Raw genomic sequence first — 19,461 nt, 5'->3', positions numbered from 1 at the left:
TCATGCTTAGAAGAGAGCTTGATGAGTACTGTTGAGCTTCTAATACTCTTTATTATGGAAAGCACCCTGCTAATATAATACCAGAAACTTGATATACTTTTCTCCCTTAAACACAGCTAGTTTCATCTGCAGCTATGTGAGACATAATATTCAGCAACTAAGCAAAATGGCAAAAGCCCATAACTGTTGCCAACTATTTAATCAATTGTTTGGTGTTTGGCTTGTTGGTTTTTAAAGTTATTTTGTTTTTTTTTAAGATACCCAGAATAAAGGATTATTGCACAATTTAACACACCATCCAATTAAAGTAACCATACACCTCTTGAAATTATACAGTGGTAGGAGTTATGTAACCCTGGAAAATCATTTGTCTTTTCTCTTTGTCAGAAAGCTTTTCAGTGAATTAAGGGTGATAATAATTATCCTTATTTTCAGTATCGACTTTACTGTCGGCTTTGTTTCTTTGCTTATGGGGAAAATATGATAAGGTCTTTGGGGAAAGTAATTAGCTCAATGTTTATAAAATGTAAGGTAAGTTAATATAATTAAGATATCAAAAATTAAGAATTCTAATTACACCAAAGTAGAAATATTCACGTGAGGATTAAACAGCAGTTTAGAAGCAGAAATGGACAATACTTTTTAAAATGTTTATTTATTTATATTTTGAAAGAGGGCAGGGGGAGGGGCAGAGAGAGAGGGACAGAAAGAATTCTAAGCAGGCTCTGTGCTGTCTGTACAGAGCCTGATGCAGGGTTTCATCTCAGGAACCATGAGATCAGGACCTGAGCTGAAATCAAGAGTCAGGTGCTTAACCGACTAAGCCACCCAGGTGCCCCTGAACAGTACTTTTTAAAGCATGAGTGGCTGGGGGTGCCTGGGTGGCTAAGTGGGCTAAGCGTCGGACTTTGGCTCAGGTTATGATCTTGCTGTCCATGGGTTTGAGCCCCACGTCAGCTCTGTGCTGACAGCTCAGAGCCTGGAGCCTACTTGGGATTCAGTCTCTCCCTCTCTCTCTCTCTGCCCCTCTCTCGCTCATGCTCTGTCTCTCAAAAATAAACGCTAAAAATTTTTTTTAATAAAAGAAATAAATAAAACATGAGTGGGTATACATTTTAGTAATAGGTTTAATAAAAAGTTACTACTTTTTTCTGGTCATAAAATTTTACACAGTCTTGAAGAAAAACAGTATGAATATATGTGATTTTGTTTTCCTTGTGTAAATGGATCAGTACAGCTGATCCTTGAACAATACAGGTCTGAACTGCACAGGTTCACTCATGCACAAATTTTTCCAATAAGTACAGTACTATAAATGTATTTTCTCTTCCTTATGATATTCTTAACAGCATTTTCTTTTCTCTAGCTTATTATATTGTAAAAATACAGTATGTAACACATATACAAATATGTGTTAATCAACTGTTTTTGTCATTGGTAAGGCTTCTGGTCAACAGTAGTCTACTAGTAGTTAAGTATGGGGGGAGTCAAAAGTTAAATGCAGATTTCTGACTACACAGGGGGTCAATGCCACTAACCTCCATGCTTTTCAAGTGTCAGTAGTATGAGAAAATGTGTTTGTGTTTTTGCTTTTTCCTTCTTTTTTTCTTTTAAACAGTTTGACATAGACAAAGAGGCTGGGGAAAGGCAGATTTACCACCGGTACTGCATGGAGCGAGCCTCTGTCCATTGTGCTCATGTGTTCACCACAGTATCTGAAATAACAGCAATAGAGGCAGAACATATGCTGAAGAGAAAGCCTGGTAATTATTATCTCTGAGTTTGTCAGCAATCTTTCAGTCCTAAATGACATTGAAGTATAAAAATTTTGTTTAAAACAAAGAAAAATCCATAAAATAATAGAGGAAAAATTGCATTCACTATTACCACCCAGATCTTTACACATATTTTAATTCTCAATTTCAGTAGCTTTGTAATAAAATGAACACTAAGCTATATCTACAACATAGTAGTGTTCAGTCTGTGCTTGTTGAATGAATGAGGTATGCTTGAAATAGGCCTATGTCCTAGGGTTGTCACAGTGACTTGGTGGGTGTAAGCAAGTTAAATTTTTTATTTTAAGGAAATAAAAGTTCAGAAAATATCAGAAATTTGTGTGAGATTATGTCAGTCCTACATCTTATGACACTGCCCCATCAGTCCTGTTTAGTAGAAACATACTGTTTTACTTCTCCCAAGACCTTGAAAGCTTTTCTGGGAACTATCTCCAGATCCATCTAGAGGTTGCAATGCCAAGAGGCATGTTCATAAAACATAACTCTAGGTGCTTGGGTGGCTCAGTAGGTTAAGTGTCCAACTATTGCTTTTGACTTAGGTCATGATCTCATGGTTGTGAGATCAAGCCCCTCTCTGAGCTGACAGTTTGGAGCTTGCTTGGGAGTCTCTCTCTCCCTCTCTCTCTCTGTCCCTCCCCTGGTTGTGCTCTCTCTCCCTCTTTCTCAAAATAAATAAATAAATAAATAAATAAACTTTAAAAAAATTTGACTGTATCACCTGGCCACAGCAGATTGGTCCAGAGGTAGATACCCAGCATAAACCAGGCCAATCAGAATACTCCCACAGGAGGGAGTCTAAACAGATGAATCTGTATGAATGCACTCTTGTATAACAGAAATGTCAGCTTTGAGGGGCATCTGGGTGGCTCAGTTGGTTGAGCGCCCAACTCTTGATTTTGGCTCAGGTCATGATCTCACAGTTGGTGAGATGGAGACCCACTGTCAGCACAGAGCCTGCTTGGGATTCACTCTCTCCCTCTTTCTCTGCCCCTCCCCCACTCCCTCTCTCTGCCTCAAAATAAAATAAATAAACATTAAAAAAAAAAAAAAAGAAATGTCAGCTTTGAAGCTGTTGGCAGTGCCCATTTTTCTTCTATGTTGTATGGGATGCAAAGAAGGCTAACCTACAGTGAAGTACAATGAAAAGGAGAAACAGACTCTAGATTCTCCACAGTGATTTAAACTAATGGTTTAAACCAATTCCTGAAGCCCAGATAAACCCTTGCCATGAGACACTAGCATCCTGTGAATAAATTCCTCATTATTATAGATAAACCAGGGTTAGGACCTATTCACACAGTGTTAGCACTGGGTCTGTTACTTGTGACCAAACAGTCCTAATTAACATATCCTTTCTTTAATCCCTGTGATCTTGTCTCTGGTTGTCTTTCTTCCAAATATAGGTTGTTGAATGTCTACAGGAAGTATTTCAAGGTGCCAGATAATTAAAAAAAAAAAAAAGAATCCAAGAAATTTGAATCATGGCAGAATAAAGAGCCTATTCCTCTTTTGTCTTTCCAAGTATTCTCCAGCATTCAGTTGGATTATCACTGTCATGTCCCTTACAGAAACGTACTCCATCACCACGCTATTTCTTTCTTGCATATTTCTTGTTTCTTGCATACAGTATCTTTTTCTGAGCTTACAAAAATACTTGTGGTTTTTTTTTCCTGTTTTAAAATAAAACTTTCTCTTAAAGCTACTATCCTATCTGCACAATCTCATCCTTATATAGCTTTGTTTGTGAAACAATGAAAAAAAATTCCAGAGGAAATAAAGTCATAATAAGGAGATATTCATATACATTTTGGGCTTCTATATCTTTTTGGACAATACAGCTGACCACCACAGTGGATAAAGGCATAGACCTCAGAGCCAGGCTGCCTTGTTTTTAAATCCTACCTCTGTTACTTTGTAGTTACTTTGATCTTGGCCAAATAGCCTCTCAACAGGCCAGTTTCTTCATCTGTAAAATGAGGATAGCAAAATAACTTATACTTCCTGTGGTTTGACAAAAATTAAATTAATATTTATCAAATATACTAGAGTCTAGCACAAGGTAAGCACTATATAATGTTATGGAAAGATAAATACATTATAAAGGAGGATTGTCTACTATCCAGATCACACTATACAGTTCATCTAGGAATTATTCACGAGGGCTTTTACTAGAAACCTTGGCAACCTAAAATCCACTCTGCTGTGGGGAGGTATGCAAAGGAGTATAGCATTTGCCCAATTACTTAGTAAAAACTCATAAGAACCATGAGTTGTTTATATGAGAAATGACCAAGAAGCCTGAGTTGATTTTGTGGAACCATTTCAAAAGGGAGTTTGTTGGGGCACCTGGGTGGCTCGGTGGGTTAAGCATCTGACTTCGCCTCAGGTCACGATCTTGCGGTTCCAGCAGTTTGAGCCCTGTATCAGACTCTGTGCTGACAGGTCAGAGCCTGGAGCCTGCTTCAGATTCTGTGTTTCCCTCTGTCTCTCTGCCCCGCCCCCACTCACACTTTTTATCTCTCTCTCTTTCTCTCTCTCAAAAATAAACGAACATTAAAAAAAAAAAAACTTAAGGTAGTTGGTTAACTGTAAAATATCCTTCAAAATAATGGCATATTTATAAGTTTAACTCAAATCTCAAATCTAGCAAAAATCTCCAATGCCATATGTTAAATTTTTTTGACATAGCTTCTTTTTTTTTTATCTCATTTGTTTTTACTGCTACTAAATGCAACAACCCATGTATTCAAGTCAGTAGGTAGCTCTAATTTTGTACTCCGAGTAGTCTCTATCTTTCTTGTCACAGACTAGTATTCTGGAAAACAAAAATGTCTTCCTGCTTGAGTAAAATCTTCTGGGAATTAGAAATACAGGCTTGCCTTTCCAATTTTCCAAGTGGACAGAACATTTCCCACATGGTCGGTCAAAATAAGTTGCTAAGAGGTAGTTCAGTGTACAAAATGATTAAGACACAACACGTGGAGGCATAATGCATGGATTCTACTCCTACTGACACTTGTGTTCTCGGACAGATTCCTTAACAACTCTGTGCCTCCGTTTCTGTCTCTGAAAATGCAGATAAGAACACCTACTCCATTGGTTTTTGCAAGGATTAAATGAATTACATTTTAAAGTGTTTAGAACAGTGCCTGGTGCATAGTAAGCAATCAATAAAGGAAAATTATACTAATCATTATTAGTGCTTTTAATTAGATGTTTCATTGTACTAGTTAATATTATTTTGGTCACACACTCCTGATTTCCTATATCAACAATTTATTGTGAAGTGTTACGAATTTTTAGTTCTATGCTAGAAACTAGAAATGTTAATAGACATCTAATTTTATACATTTAAGCACACTATTTTTCTACAATGGTACCCTCTCCCAAGAGAAGATATTTATGGTGATTTTATTTTTGCTTTTCCAGATGTAGTTACTCCAAATGGCTTGAGTGTTAAGAAATTTTCAGCAGTACATGAGTTTCAAAATCTACATGCCACGTACAAGGCCAGGATCCAAGATTTTGTTCGAGGTCATTTCTATGGGTATGCTTTTCTTTATTGAAAAAAAAAAAAAAAAGCACGGGGGCACCTGGGTGGCTCAGTCAGTTGGGTGTCTGACTTCGGCTCAGGTCATGGATGGATTCGAGCTCTGTGTCAGGCTCTGTGCTGACAGTATGGAGCCTGGAGCCTGCTTCAGATTCTTGTTTCACTCTCTCTCTCTCTCTGCCCCTCCCCACTCACCCTCTGTCTCTCTCAAAAATAAATGAACCTTTAAAAATTTTTTTTAAAAAATAGCACATGTTTTAGGGACCTATGACATAGAGAAAACAAGATTGTTATAGTAAATGTTTACCTTTCTCAGCCCCATTAAATTTTAACAGAATTCATTTGTACATTTTGTTGCTGTTGTCTTATTTTATTTGAAACTGTTTTGTTTTGTTTTAGTCATCTGGACTTTGACCTTGAAAAGACTTTGTTCCTTTTCATTGCTGGGAGATACGAGTTTTCAAACAAAGGAGCTGACATCTTCCTAGAAGCCTTATCCAGGTTAAATTTCCTGCTGAGGGTAAGAACACCCTAGGTGGTACACCATGTACTACTTTTATAACAGGACTTCCTTCTGTGAGAAGTAAAGAACTTTCTGGTTTCTTAGGATGTTTTCAAGAGAATACATGATTTTGATTACTTAAAATGACAACCTTATTCTAAAAATGACTCTGGTCTTTCAATTTGCTTATTGGGATTGCTACATTGTTCACTTGTATATTTACCTGATCAGATATTTTTTTAAAGAGAGCCACAAGCTTATGGTGTTATGTTTTAAGATGACATTGTAACATTCCTTCTCCTGTCCCAAGAGTTAATTGATTGAAAGATAAATATGAGGAAATCAAGAAAATGCAGAACAAAATTTGCAATTTTTAAAACCAAAAAAGTCTTTAATGGAAGATGTGGCTTGGTATATGACACCAATAGGCTTCCTAATATTGAACTTGCTATTAGACCTTGCTATCTTATCCGATTGCCATCTTCCCCCAACCTAAGAAGGCCTTCAGAGGAACATGTACCATGCACAGTTGGCAACTAAGCCTTTGCTCTCTGTACAACTGGGCAGACACACACAAATGCTTTTCCTCTCCCTACTCATCCGCCATGCCTCCCCCTGAGATTAAGAGTCTTGAATTGTGAAACTAGGAGATGTCCCACTACAGGGATACATGAAGGAGGGGAAAGGAGCCTCCCACTTCAATGTGGAATCATTTTTTTTTTTTTTTGCTCAGGAAGGTGAGACTTAATATAGGTTCCCAGTTAATCCAGCAATAAAACTTGTTCCAGTAGAAGCAGCTATACAAAATGGTATCATGTAAAATCTAGTGATGAAAGTTACTGGCTTATATTCTAATTCTATCATGTAGAAATATAGAATAAATAAGAGTACGTTATAGGTGATGGGTGTAGAATTTCAATCTTACTGAGATACCAAGACAATCTAAACTTTACTGAGCTCTGAACCACTGTCCAGTTAATTTTTTTTCTTGCACATAGATTTGTTTTTGCCTTAGAGCAGATATTGTACTAAGTATCCTAAAAGATTTCCTGATACCACATTAATAAGGAAGTAATACATTAATAAAGACCAGATGGATTTTTCTAGAATAGGCTGGAATAATCTTATTCCATAATATTCCTAGTATGTATCTATTCAACAAGCTTTATAGATGGAGTCAAAGCTATATCAAACATATATCATGTTTAGGGACATTATTAATCAATTTATCTATACATTTATTTAACAGTCACTTTAAATATATATATATATACACACATATATATGTGTGTATACACATATACACACATATATATGTGTGTATATATATACACACATATATATGTGTGTATATATATATATTTAATAATTTATTGTCAGGTTAGCTAACATACAGTGTATACATTTTAGTCTTGGCTTCAGGAATAGATTCCCATGATTCATCACTTACATACAACACCCAGTGCTCATCCCAACAAGGGCCCTTCTCAATGCCTATCACCTGTTTTCCCTGCTCCCCCCATCCCCCACCCCCATCAACCCTCAGTTTATTGTCTGTATTTAAGAGTCTCTTATGGCTTGCCTCCCTCTCTGTTCGTAACTTATTTTTCCTTCCCTTCCCCTATGGTCTTCTGTTAAGTTTCTCAAATTCCACATATGACTAAAACATATGATATCCATCTTTTTCTGACTGACTTATTTCACTTAGCATAATACTCTCCAATTCCATCAACATTGTTGCAAATGGCAAGATTTCATTCCTTTTCACTGCTGAGTAGTATTCCATTGTGTGTGTGTGTGTGTGTGTGTGTGTGTGTGTGTGTGTGTGTACATATATATATATATGCCACATCTTCCTTATACATTCATCAGTTGATGAATTTGGGCTCTTTCCATTATTTGGCTATTGATAGCACTGCTATAAACATTGGGGGACATGTACCCCTACGAATCAGCACTCCTGTATCCTTTTGATAAATTCCTAGAAGTGCTATTGCTGTGTCATAGGGTAATTCTATTTTTAATTTTTTGAGGAAACTCCACACTATTTTCCAGAGTGGCTGCATAAATGTGTGTGTGTGTGTGTGTGTGTGTGTGTGTGTGTGTGTGTGTGTATGTTTAATGTTTATTTATTTATTTTGAGAGAGAGAAAGAGAAAGTGCAAGCAGGGGAGGGGCAGAGAGAGGGAATCCCAAGCAGGTTCTGCACTGTCAATGCAGAGCCCAATGCAGAGCTCGAAGTCATGAACTCCAAGATCATGACCCCAGCCAAAATCAAGAGTGGGACACTTAACCGACTAGGCCCCCAGGTGTTCCTAATAGTCACTTTATTTTTAAGTGTGAAGAAAAAGCCAATTGCTATTTTAGACATCAAAGATAATTATAATACTTGGAGAAATTGAAAGAAAGCATTCTTTCAGATAGTACATTTATTCTTCTTTAATACAGTGGCTATTCCTGGAGTGAGTTTCCTATTCTATGACTTCTGTAGATTTTTTTTTTAATGTTTATTTATTTTTGAGAGAGAGACAGACAGAGCACAAGCTGGAGAGGGGTAGAGAAAGATGGAGACACAGAATCACAGAATTCAAAACAGGCCCCAGGCTCTGAGCTGTCAGCACAGAGTCTGGTGCAGGGCACAAGCATGAGATCATGACCTGAGCTGAAGTCGGACGCTTAACCAACTGAGCCACCCAGGTGCCCCTCCTATGACTTTTTTTAACCCCAGAAAAAGCACTGTAATTATCAATAGCAGTTGCTCTATATTTTAGCTGGTTAATGAAAATATTTTGTGTCTGAATATTCAAATTGTTAGTAAATCTTGACTGAAAGCCCAAATAAAATAATATTTCGGAGTCAGCTTCAGGAAAGTGGGTATAATTTCTCTGTCAGTCATAAATAAGTATTCCTTTTATCTAAAGATAATGTAAAACACTATTTTTTTTTTAAGTTTAAGGTCCATCTGTTGATGTTTTCTTTTATCTGTGGTAGTTGACTGGTTGTGTTTCCTAATCCCTCATTAGATGCATAAAAGTGACGTCACAGTGGTGGTGTTTTTCATTATGCCTGCCAAGACAAACAATTTCAATGTGGAAACCCTGAAAGGCCAGGCAGTGCGGAAACAACTATGGTAATCTCATGTCCTATAAATGTTCTCAAGCAATAAGTGTAGAGATTTTTTTAACATGCATAATTTCTGATACATCTTTTTGGACTGTTGTGGTTTTTTTTTTCCCTTAATATTATTATAGCACAAATGCTACTCACTTCTCATTAGGCTATTATGTCAGATTATGGAATGCCTATAGGACTATGTTACTGTAAAAGCTTTGGAATGAACCACTGTGGAAGGATAAAACCTCTGTAGAAATCTTTACTATTTTTTTAGACTTTTTTTTTTAACATTTATTTATTTTTGAGAGACAGACAGAAACAGAGCATGAGCAAAAGAGGGGCAGACAGAGAGGGAGACACAGAATCCGAAGCAGGCTCCAGGCCCTGAGCTGTCAGCACAGAGCCCAGTGCAGGGCTTGAACCCATGAACTGTTATATCATGACCTGAGCTGAGGTTGGACACTCAACCGAGCCACCCAGGCGGCCCTAGAAATCTTTAAAGATGGGTTGAACTTAAAAAAAAAAAAAAAAAAATTCTTGTGAAAATTTAAAAATGAATGCCGAAGAGATTAGTATAATGACACCCTACATGCCCATAGCCCAGATTCAACAATTATCACAGAATTTCCCCATCTTGTTACATCTGTACTTCCAGCCACACCCCCTCCCTGCCCTCCACCCTCGCCTGAAGCAAAAAAATGTGAAGCTCTGTGGGCCGCTCAGCGCAGTTCTGCTGCCTCAGCTCTGGAGGTTTTAATTCAACTAGACTGGCAACCAGGAAAAACAATAGAAGAGCTTGTACCAAAGGACCTGTAATTTCAAAAAATACACTGACAAAAACATCAGCATGGCCATAGCAAAAAAAGATTACAAATTGTGACACTGTTTAAATTATAAATCTTTCAATTTATACAGGGACATTGCACATTCTGTGAAGGAAAAATTTGGAAAGAAACTCTATGATGCATTATTAAGGTAGGTGCTGGGAATTCTGACCACTTCAAACATTTTAAGGCTCCACTGGTCAAATTTAACAATTTACACTATAATGTGTTTCCTTTGTTCCAATATAAAGGAATTAGTAGACTTTGAATATGTATTATGTCATGTGAACAGGTTTTATTTTCTCTTTCATCTGGCAAATAGTTATAAACAAGATGTACAAATGAGAACATATTTACATAGGTAAATAGGTTCTAATTCAATGGAACTCTCATTAAGGATTAATATGTCAATGTGAAATGGAGGGAGATTTCACAAGAAGTTTGAGTCAAAAAATACATTGACTTTATATATTAAATACTTATATTTACTCACATATTAAAATATTTATTAACATTAAGTAATGTTAATTAATCTATATTTACTTTATGAATGATAAACATTAAATACATAATGAAATAAATGAAATATATAAATTTATAAAATAAAATCTAAATAATCAAATCAAATTAAAATGTACTGGGGCGCCTGGGTGGCGCAGTCGGTTAAGCGTCCGACTTCAGCCAGGTCACGATCTCGCGGTCCGTGAGTTCGAGCCCCGCGTCAGGCTCTGGGCTGATGGCTCGGAGCCTGGAGCCTGTTTCCGATTCTGTGTCTCCCTCTCTCTCTGCCCCTCCCCCGTTCATGCTCTGTCTCTCTCTGTCCCAAAAATAAATAAAAAACGTTGAAAAAAAAATTAAAAAAAAAATGTATTATAAAATAATAATATATATAAAATATATGGATTTTATTATAATATGAAGAGAAAGCTGTGTTATCTTCTGATCGATGGTTGCAGGCATGCATCATTTCCTTTTACCAGTAAAAATATTAACTCATAGATGGACAGTTATGGCCACTTTGGAACATGGTACTCAAGACTAGGCAAAATATAATGAAAATGTCCTTTTCATGGTCAACATTAATGTTTACAAATTTTCATTTTCTTTTATACTATCAAAATTGTTCTTTTATTTTTCTTCATGCTTTAGGAATTTGTCTATAAGCTTCATCAGGAAACCATATGTTTTTATATTTATATTTATATAAAACCATGTTTTATATTTACTTTTGAAGTGCTTAGAACAGAGTCCGACACATAGGAAACATTGAATTAGTGCCAGTTATTTTTATTTTTGTTATTAACATGGTTTTCCTCACAGAGGAGAAATTCCTGACATGAACAATATTTTGGATCGAGATGATGTAACAGTTATGAAAAGAGCCATCTTTTCAACTCAGGTAACAAGGACAAGAGTGCCCATCACTTCCCGAGATTGTTAAAATCAATTTAGATCAATATTTGAATTTATTGGAATGGGCTAGTTTGGGAAATGTTTAAACGTAAGAGCTAGAAAAGTCATTTTTTATGCATTCACCTAAATAACAACTTTGCTTGTTTTATGGGTGCTTTTCAGGGCTCTTTTGAACATTTTCATGGAATGTATCTTGTATCCACTTAAAAAACTTATTTGGAATGAATATATCCATTTGCAAAACTGTATATATTGCAATGACAATAAAATCATCCCTAAAATTTTCAAAAAGCAGAGCATTTTGAGTCATGATAGAGAAACGGTGACTGTTTCTCAGTTGAGTGAACTTACTGCAAAAAATGGAAGCTAGGTGTCACATCTTGTCACAGTAGTGAGGCATCAGGAGCCATCAGAGGTCAGCCCTGCTAGAAGGATCCAGGAAAGGCATCCATCTTGAGTCAAGATTTCAGGACACCTTCATTCTAAATAAATCCTGAAAGCAGTCAAGAAGTCTAGGCCTTTCACATAGTGGCTGCAGGTGAAAAACAAAGGTATGATAATATCTGAAGGAAGTTCTTCAACCCATTATCCTCCTCTGAAACACACACAAAACTTAGTCATCATCATTACTGTCATTTCAGAAGACTGAAGGCTGATGATGTGTTGCCAATGACCTATTGTTGAAATTAGTCACACTCATTCTTTCCACAACTGACATTTTCTTTCCTCTATGACTTCAGCGACAGTCTTTGCCTCCAGTGACCACTCACAACATGATTGATGACTCCACTGATCCCATCCTCAGCACCATTAGACGGATCGGACTTTTCAACAACCGCACAGACAGAGTCAAGGTAGAACTAATTGTTTACATAGGGCATTTCAAAATGACATAGAATATATTTTTGAGAGTTTATTAGAAGCCTCCCGTGTTTGTTTTGACACCTATCAGAACTATTTCAGATGATATTTCTTTAAAAATTTTTTTTTCATTTCATTTCATTTATTTTTGAGAGAGAGAGAGAGAGAGCATGAGGAGGGGAGGGGCAGAGAAAGAGGGAGACAGAATCTGAAACAGGCTCCAGGCTCTGAGCTGTCAGCCCAGAGCCTGGCAAAGGGCTTGAATTAGGGAACAGGGAGACCATGACCCAAGCCGAAGCTGGATGCTTAACCAACTGAGCCACCCAGGCACCCCTCAGATAATATTTCTAAAAAAATAATTATATTTCCTGTCTTGGGTGATTAAAATATAATGACTATTTTAGTATCATTCTTAACGTTGTACAAGACTGGCAGTAAGAATGAGGAAATTGCCTCATTTTTAATGATACAAATATAATCTAAGAATTACTTTAATTAGTGAATCTCTGAGATGAGGATGACTTTTCTTTGTTTCTTCCTGATAAAGTTCAACTTTAAAGGGATAATACAAGAAGCTTCTGGTTTCAGAGAGTGTGGCTAATGATATTTTTATAGAATTTTCTATAGACCAAGTCATTCTTTTTGACCGTTGAGTTTCTACAATGATTAAGCACAGTGTTCATTGCATGAATAAGACCTGGTTTCTGCCACTGTGGAGCTTAGTCTATAGGACGTTTACCGAGGGCCAAATATGTTCCAGGTACAGTGCATGGTTCAGGGCACAATGGTGAACATGTAAATGATAGTTGCTGATCCCTACTCAACCCATTCACCAGTATTCCAGATGAAGTTGTCATAAGCTTTTACCAATCTTTTCAAAGGTCTCACTTTTTCTTCTTTCTCTCACCTTATCAGGTGAACAGAGAATTCAATGAGATCTAAATTCCTTCAGGACCCCTCAAATATAAATCTTGACCTATTATTATTTCTTTTCCTTTAGGTTCTGAGGGTGTTCTGGGATCTCATTCCCCTGTTAGTCCTCCCTTATGCTCCAGGTTTACTAGCTCCTTCCCTTGCTGTCATTCCTTAAATATTCTCACATTAATAAGCAAACAAGCTTTGCCTTAACCTGGTCTCCTCTTGATGTTTTTAAATGTTTCTGTCTTTTCCACACTTCTCTGCAAAATTTCTTGGAAAAAAAAAATAGTCCATTCGTATATTCATTCCTCATCTTGCATTCACTCCTTGGTACAAGCATGAGTGGGTGTGGCAGAGGGAGACAAGTTAAGGACGCCCCACCAAGTACAGCTGAGAGATGATAAGAGCCCTTTACAAAGGCCATGCCGGAAGTGCTGGAGAGGACGGAACAATGGTGGTTGCCTACAGAAAAGATCATACTTAGTGACCCATGGTCATTGGGAAGGAAAAAGAGGGTGAAGGCAAGGATGATAGCTTCATTATTTAATCAATACTTTCTAAAATCTAAGGAAAGGCATTATCAGAAGCTTGCTTAAGGGTCAGGTCACATCATGAATTGAGTTCTGTTTTTGATAGATTGAGTCTGAGTTACATGTGAGCTATTCAAGTAGAGATGTTTCGTGTGTACTTAGAAAACAGAGTCTGGGTTTAGAAGGGAGGGATCAGTGCAGGGGCAGTAGAGGATACCGGGAATGCCAAACATGCTGTGCTGGAAGACCAGCTTGAGTGAGCAGAGAAAAGTGTTGACCCAAGAAAACTTCAAGATTTAAGAGATTAGAGGAAAAGTCCGTGGAAGAAAGGAGCAAGAGTTAGAAGAGGAAAAGTATCTCAGAAATTAAGTCAGGAGGAATTTTCATGATAGTAGATAGTAACAGCTCATAGTGCAGAATTAAATGATAGAAGCTGTTTATAAAATATCCCATGCGGTGTTACCCATCCAATTTAAACACATTCTGCACACACACACACACACACACTCATGCAAAATATGTGCTATAGAATTATGGGTGACTTATTTTTTCATTTGTGTTTCTGCATTTCCAAAATTTTTACCTGTAGCACACATCACATAATAGGTAGGCTACAAATTTTTCCCTGAAAATGCAGGGATGTATCTCCCAAGGGTGCACCATCCTTTACGTTTTTCAGCACGATTGGATCTGCAGAAACATACCTTACTTCAGAGTGTATCAGCACTAATTTGACCTCGTTTTCATGTAATTAGACTGGTCCTTCTCAAGTCCCTCCCCCCACCTTAGAAAGGAAATAGTGGCAGAAGGAAAACTTATGAATTTCTTTTCAGCTTTACAGAACTTTGTATGTCACACTTATATTTAAATCTGTGGTTCTTCCCCTGAGGACTTGTTGGGTGCCTGGCACGTGATATGTATAGTAAATACAGATGGCACAGGAAGCATGGAACCATGGCTATGGTTCCATGCTTCCTTTGCTCTTGGGAAGACTGAGCCTGGAAGGTCTCTTGAAATTAAGAGCTCTGAACAAAGTATGCTTTGCTGACCTGTGTTGTTGTTTTTTTAAGTATGGTAGAAGTGAAGCAATTTCTCAGGAATGGACAAGTACATATTTCTTAAGTATGTCAAATGCTTTCCTAACTCTGTGTCTTTGTTTTTGTTATTCTCTCTTTCTCAAGTGCCCTAACTTCAGCCACTCTAACAATTCCTTTGGGATCCAACCTAGAAGTCATCTCTTCCTTTATTTGTTCTTAACATGCATTCATCTACTCCAAATAGAACAATTGCCTCCTTCTGTGCATCCTCAAGATGATTTCTATCTACTGCAAATTAGGAATCATCACAATGAACTATTTGTATTTTTAAAATATTTATGTCCATTCCTCCAGTGAGACTGGGAGTTCTTTGAGGCAGCGATTATGTCTCATATGAATTTTCTCAGTTTTCATTCTCTGAGAGGCAGACACCAAGACAGGATTAGATGTGGAAACACTTGTTGGTGAAAATGCCTGTGAAAGATAAAGAGGTTGAAGGCAAAGGCAGGCAGGGAGGGGTAGTCAGACAGGTGGAGAGAGCAGGGAGGAAGGATGAGGAGTAAAGACCCACAGACTGCAGCCCAGTTCTAAAAATTGCTGAACCTTTTTTTTTTTTTTTTTACAGAAAGGAAACTCAAATGTCATTAACAAAAACTAGAATTAATAAAAATTCACAAATAAATGAAAAATATGCACACATAGCAGCACTATGTAGTGACTCATGAGGGGGAAAAACAGACCATTAACATGGCTGGTCAGTTAGGGGAAGGAAACACACACGCGCGCACTCACACACGCAGAGGCACATGCACTCCTGTGCCCACACACAAAAATAGTTTTCAACAGTACAATCTATAGCTAACACAGATTCAGAATTATTTTACAGTGCTTCCTTTCTTAATACAAAAGATGCCCATGTGAGGTGTGTGTGTGCACACACACGTGTGTGATCGTGGTTTACTGTTGACTTATTTAAAATATAAGTGTTACTACATATGTCTTTTCCCTGTATCTAAACCTTTCCTTTATGTTTTACTTTGACGTGTTTTGTTCACCTACCAGTTTCAGGTTGGTAGGCAGATGGGTGCCTTGCGACAATTTTAATAGGGATTCCTATTCACAGTAGGGATTTTTCCAAACAAATGTCACCCATTTAAAAAGTCATTGGTTGGGCAGAAATGAGTTGGCCCTTGTCCCCACCTCTGCCAAGTCTATAGGCTAAGAGCAACTGCTGTAGTTTCTCCACAGGGGAGGCAGTTGGGGCTGTCAATCAAGATCCCTTGTCTGGCTTTAATCTCTGCCACTTAATCAGTTTGTAAATTGACATAATGGACTTCAGTCTTCTCATCTGTGAAATGGTGGTCAAATAAACCCACATTCACAGAACTGTTGTGAGGATTAAATAAATGATGGATGTTGCCTTTCATGCAGTACCTGGTGCATAATAATGCAGTATAAATGTTAGCTTTTATCTGTACTTAGCCCCATACTAGCAAATCCTGGTACTCAATGACTCTTAGAAAAGAGGTGTAAACAGTTTGATGAGAGTAGAGAATGGAGGACTTGATAACGTTTTATAAAATGGATGACCTGTGAGCTAGATCTTGATTGAGGAGCCATCGGGAGTTTATCATGCCGGTATCAGTTGATTATGAAGATAACAGGCAGAGGAAGTAGATGAAGAGGCCCAGAGATATAAAAGCACATGGCTTATGTAGAGTGAATGGGGAAGGAAGTTTGTCTCATACAAATTATGTTTATACAGTTACAGTCATGAATCTTTTGAGACATTCATTGATTATTATCATAAAGCAAACACTGACACAAGAAATAAAAGAATAACTCCTTCATAACAATATACACTCAAAGCACTGAGATGGATTTTGGTCAATTCAGAATCAGGTATTTTATTTTATGAATGGTATCCTTTAAAAGCTTAACACTAACTTTAAAAGCTTAACTAATTTAAGTGCATATTTGATCACCTGAATATTTATAGAACTCTATCGAGTGATTCTTAACCCTCAGAGTGGAATGATGAGCTCTCCATATGACTGTGGCCATTTGATTCAGGAAGTGTTGCAGATTATTTTGAATTTAAATTTATCATCAATTCTGTCTCAGCAGTGTGTGTAGTGGGGAAACCCCACAGTGCAGATTCCAGGTCTTGACCCTGTGCCACCACTCAGTGAAAGTAAATTAACTTCCTGGGATCTTGATTCCCTCACAGGATAAATATGGTCAGGCAACGTTTTGGTTTTTATTTGTTTTTTCCCTACTGATCCAAGGCCTGCTGTGAGCCAGGTTCTCTGCTAGGGGCTTTTGTACACAGGATCTCATTTAATCCTCCCTATGACCTTGGGCTGACCTCAAACATCCTTTCCTCTGCCCTGGGCCCTTGTAATTGGCTGTTTAGGGCCCACAGCAGCTGTTCTCTTATTTTAGTTGTGCTGTCATTCTGTTTGGCTGGAAACAAAACGAATGAGCCATGATGTTTTCATGTTCCAAAATGGTCTTTGGAGAGTACAAATTTTCCTAGGCTTCCAAATGCCAAAGTAGACACAATGAGTTTTGAATCCCTGTTTGCTGATATTTGCCAGGAGTACAATGGGCTGCCCATTTGATGACTGCCTGGACACAGTCAGTATCTGTATTTTTGTTGCTTTTCCTACTGCAGTACTTTGCACATGATAGGAACTCGGGTCTGGCTTTATGGAGGAAAACATTTTACCTATTTTTACTTTGCTATTTGTGTCAATTTTGGATGTTTTACCATTTTAGTTTTTAAGTTTAACCTACCTCCTGTTTATGGATCTCCTGCAATATAACTAATGTATATAATTTATTTCTAATGTTTATAATTTATTTCTAAAATTAGGGTAATATCGGGTGCCTGGGTGGCTCAGTCGGTTAAGTGTCCGACTATTGATTTCGGCTCAGGTCATGATCTCACAGTTCATGAGTTTGAGCACCACACTGGGTTCCACTCTGACAGTGCAGAGCCTGCTTGGGATTCTCTCCTTCTGCCCCTCTCCCACTCGTTCTCTCTCCCCCCACCCGCCCCTTTCCCTCAAAATAAATAAATAAATAAACTTTAAAATAAAATAAAATAAAATTAGGGTAATGAGAATATCATGATTCTGCTAGGATTAAGTGAAGTGATATATGAGAACATTATTTATAATATAGAACGTATTATATAACTGTTATTGTTCTTATATATCTAAATTAGGGTTTTTCTTGAAAGTAATCTCTTTGGAAAAATATAGAAAAATTTATCTTTGGAAAAATATATACTTATCCTTTTATTATATTATATTATGTATATATGTATGTATATTATGTATATATGCAATATAAACAATATATATTTATATGTATATTATAATATATACACATTATAAGCATATATATATTATAAGCATATATATAAGCATATATATGTTATATATTATATTATGTGTTTATATATGTTTGCATATGATGTATATGATGTATATATACACAATATAAATACTATAATATATAGTATATGAATTTTATATATTTAATTATAGTCCCAATACTTTAAAATCAGATTTTATTTTCTAAACTTTTTTTCTTTTTTTTAAAGTTTATTTACTTATTTTAAGAGAGAGAGAAAGAGCACAAGTTGGGGAGGGGCAGAGAGAGAGAGAATCCCAAGCAGGCTCTGCACTGTCAGCTTGGAGCCAGATGTGAGACTCAAACTCATGAACTGTGAGATCATGACCTGAGTTGAAGTCAAGAGTTGGACACTCAACCAGCTGAGCCACCCAGGTGCCCTCAGATTCTATTTATTTTTAATAACTACTTAACTATGAGGAGAAACTAACAAATTACCTAATAATGATTCAAGAAAAACGTTAATAAATAGGAGAAATAGCAGAGTTCTTTCATCCAAGTGACCAGTTAAGTAGCTTTTCTATTCATAGCTTTCTAATGATAGCCATTGTCTCCCTTGTCCCTGCCTTTGCATAACATTACAGGTAGCAAAGTCCCAGTAGTGGCTCATACCAGCCCTCGAGAGCCAATTGCTAAATTTTCAGAAATTTTGTGAGCCAGTTTTAAAAACAGATATTTTAAAAAATTAAATTATATCAACTGGGGCCTGAGTGGCTCAGTCGGTTGAGCGTCTGACTTTGGCTCAGGTCATGATCTCACTGTCCATGAGTTCAGGCCCCACGTTGGGCTCTGTGCTGACAGCTCTGAGCCTGGAGCCTGCTTCAGATTCCGTGTCTCCCTCTCTCTCTCCCCCTCCCCCACTCATACTCTGTCTCTCTCTCTCTCTCTCTCTGTGTGTGTCAAAAATAAATAAACATCTAAAAATAAAATTAAAAAAAATTTTACTTAAAAAATATTAATCAAAAACTTAAATTATATCAACTTAAAATATAAATCAATTATATTAAAATGAAAGGTAATGCTCAAAACACATCACATACTTATTGTTTATTACATTCTATGATTACCTATGCACTTGAAGTTATTTATGGCTATTGTGCCCACACGGTGGAAATATTCTATAAGGACGTGCTACTGCCCTTCCTATTTCTGGTTCAGTGACATCACATTGGTAACTTGAAACTGGCCATGGTGGGAGTATCTAGAGAGTGAAGACAGTGAACACTACCCATCATGGCTTGATTAATTGTGTCTCGATTGTCTAGACTTAAGAAAGGGATAAAGTATTAACAATGCAGATTAAGCTTAAAAGGGTTGTGTTTAGGGGCGCCTGGGTGGCTCAGTTGGTTAAGCAGCCGACTTCGGCTCAGGTCATGGTCTCACGGTTCATGGGTTCAAGCCCCACATTGGGCTCTGTGTTGACAGCTCAGAGCCTGGAGCCTGCTTCCCATTTTGTTTCTCCCTCTCTCTCTCTGCCCCTCCCCCACTCATGCT

At 37.2% G+C, this 19,461-nt stretch overlaps 1 protein-coding gene across 2 annotated transcripts in view; it reads left to right on the top strand.

The window, feature by feature from the left end:
* Positions 1-19,461, top strand: part of GYS2 (glycogen synthase 2) — a 55,866-nt gene that overhangs the window by 25,485 nt on the left and 10,920 nt on the right. For both annotated transcript variants that reach the window (XM_042948446.1, XM_042948447.1), the window contains 7 exons: positions 1,619-1,763; positions 5,226-5,343; positions 5,746-5,866; positions 8,871-8,977; positions 9,877-9,936; positions 11,106-11,184; positions 11,939-12,052. In XM_042948446.1, coding sequence (XP_042804380.1) covers positions 1,619-1,763; positions 5,226-5,343; positions 5,746-5,866; positions 8,871-8,977; positions 9,877-9,936; positions 11,106-11,184; positions 11,939-12,052 — 744 coding nt within the window. The remainder of the gene's footprint in view (positions 1-1,618; positions 1,764-5,225; positions 5,344-5,745; positions 5,867-8,870; positions 8,978-9,876; positions 9,937-11,105; positions 11,185-11,938; positions 12,053-19,461) is intronic.

This window comes from Panthera leo, chromosome B4, assembly GCF_018350215.1.
Source record: "Panthera leo isolate Ple1 chromosome B4, P.leo_Ple1_pat1.1, whole genome shotgun sequence".
In the NCBI taxonomy this organism is placed as follows: Eukaryota; Metazoa; Chordata; class Mammalia; order Carnivora; family Felidae; genus Panthera; species Panthera leo.
This window is presented reverse-complemented; position numbering and strand designations above follow the sequence as displayed.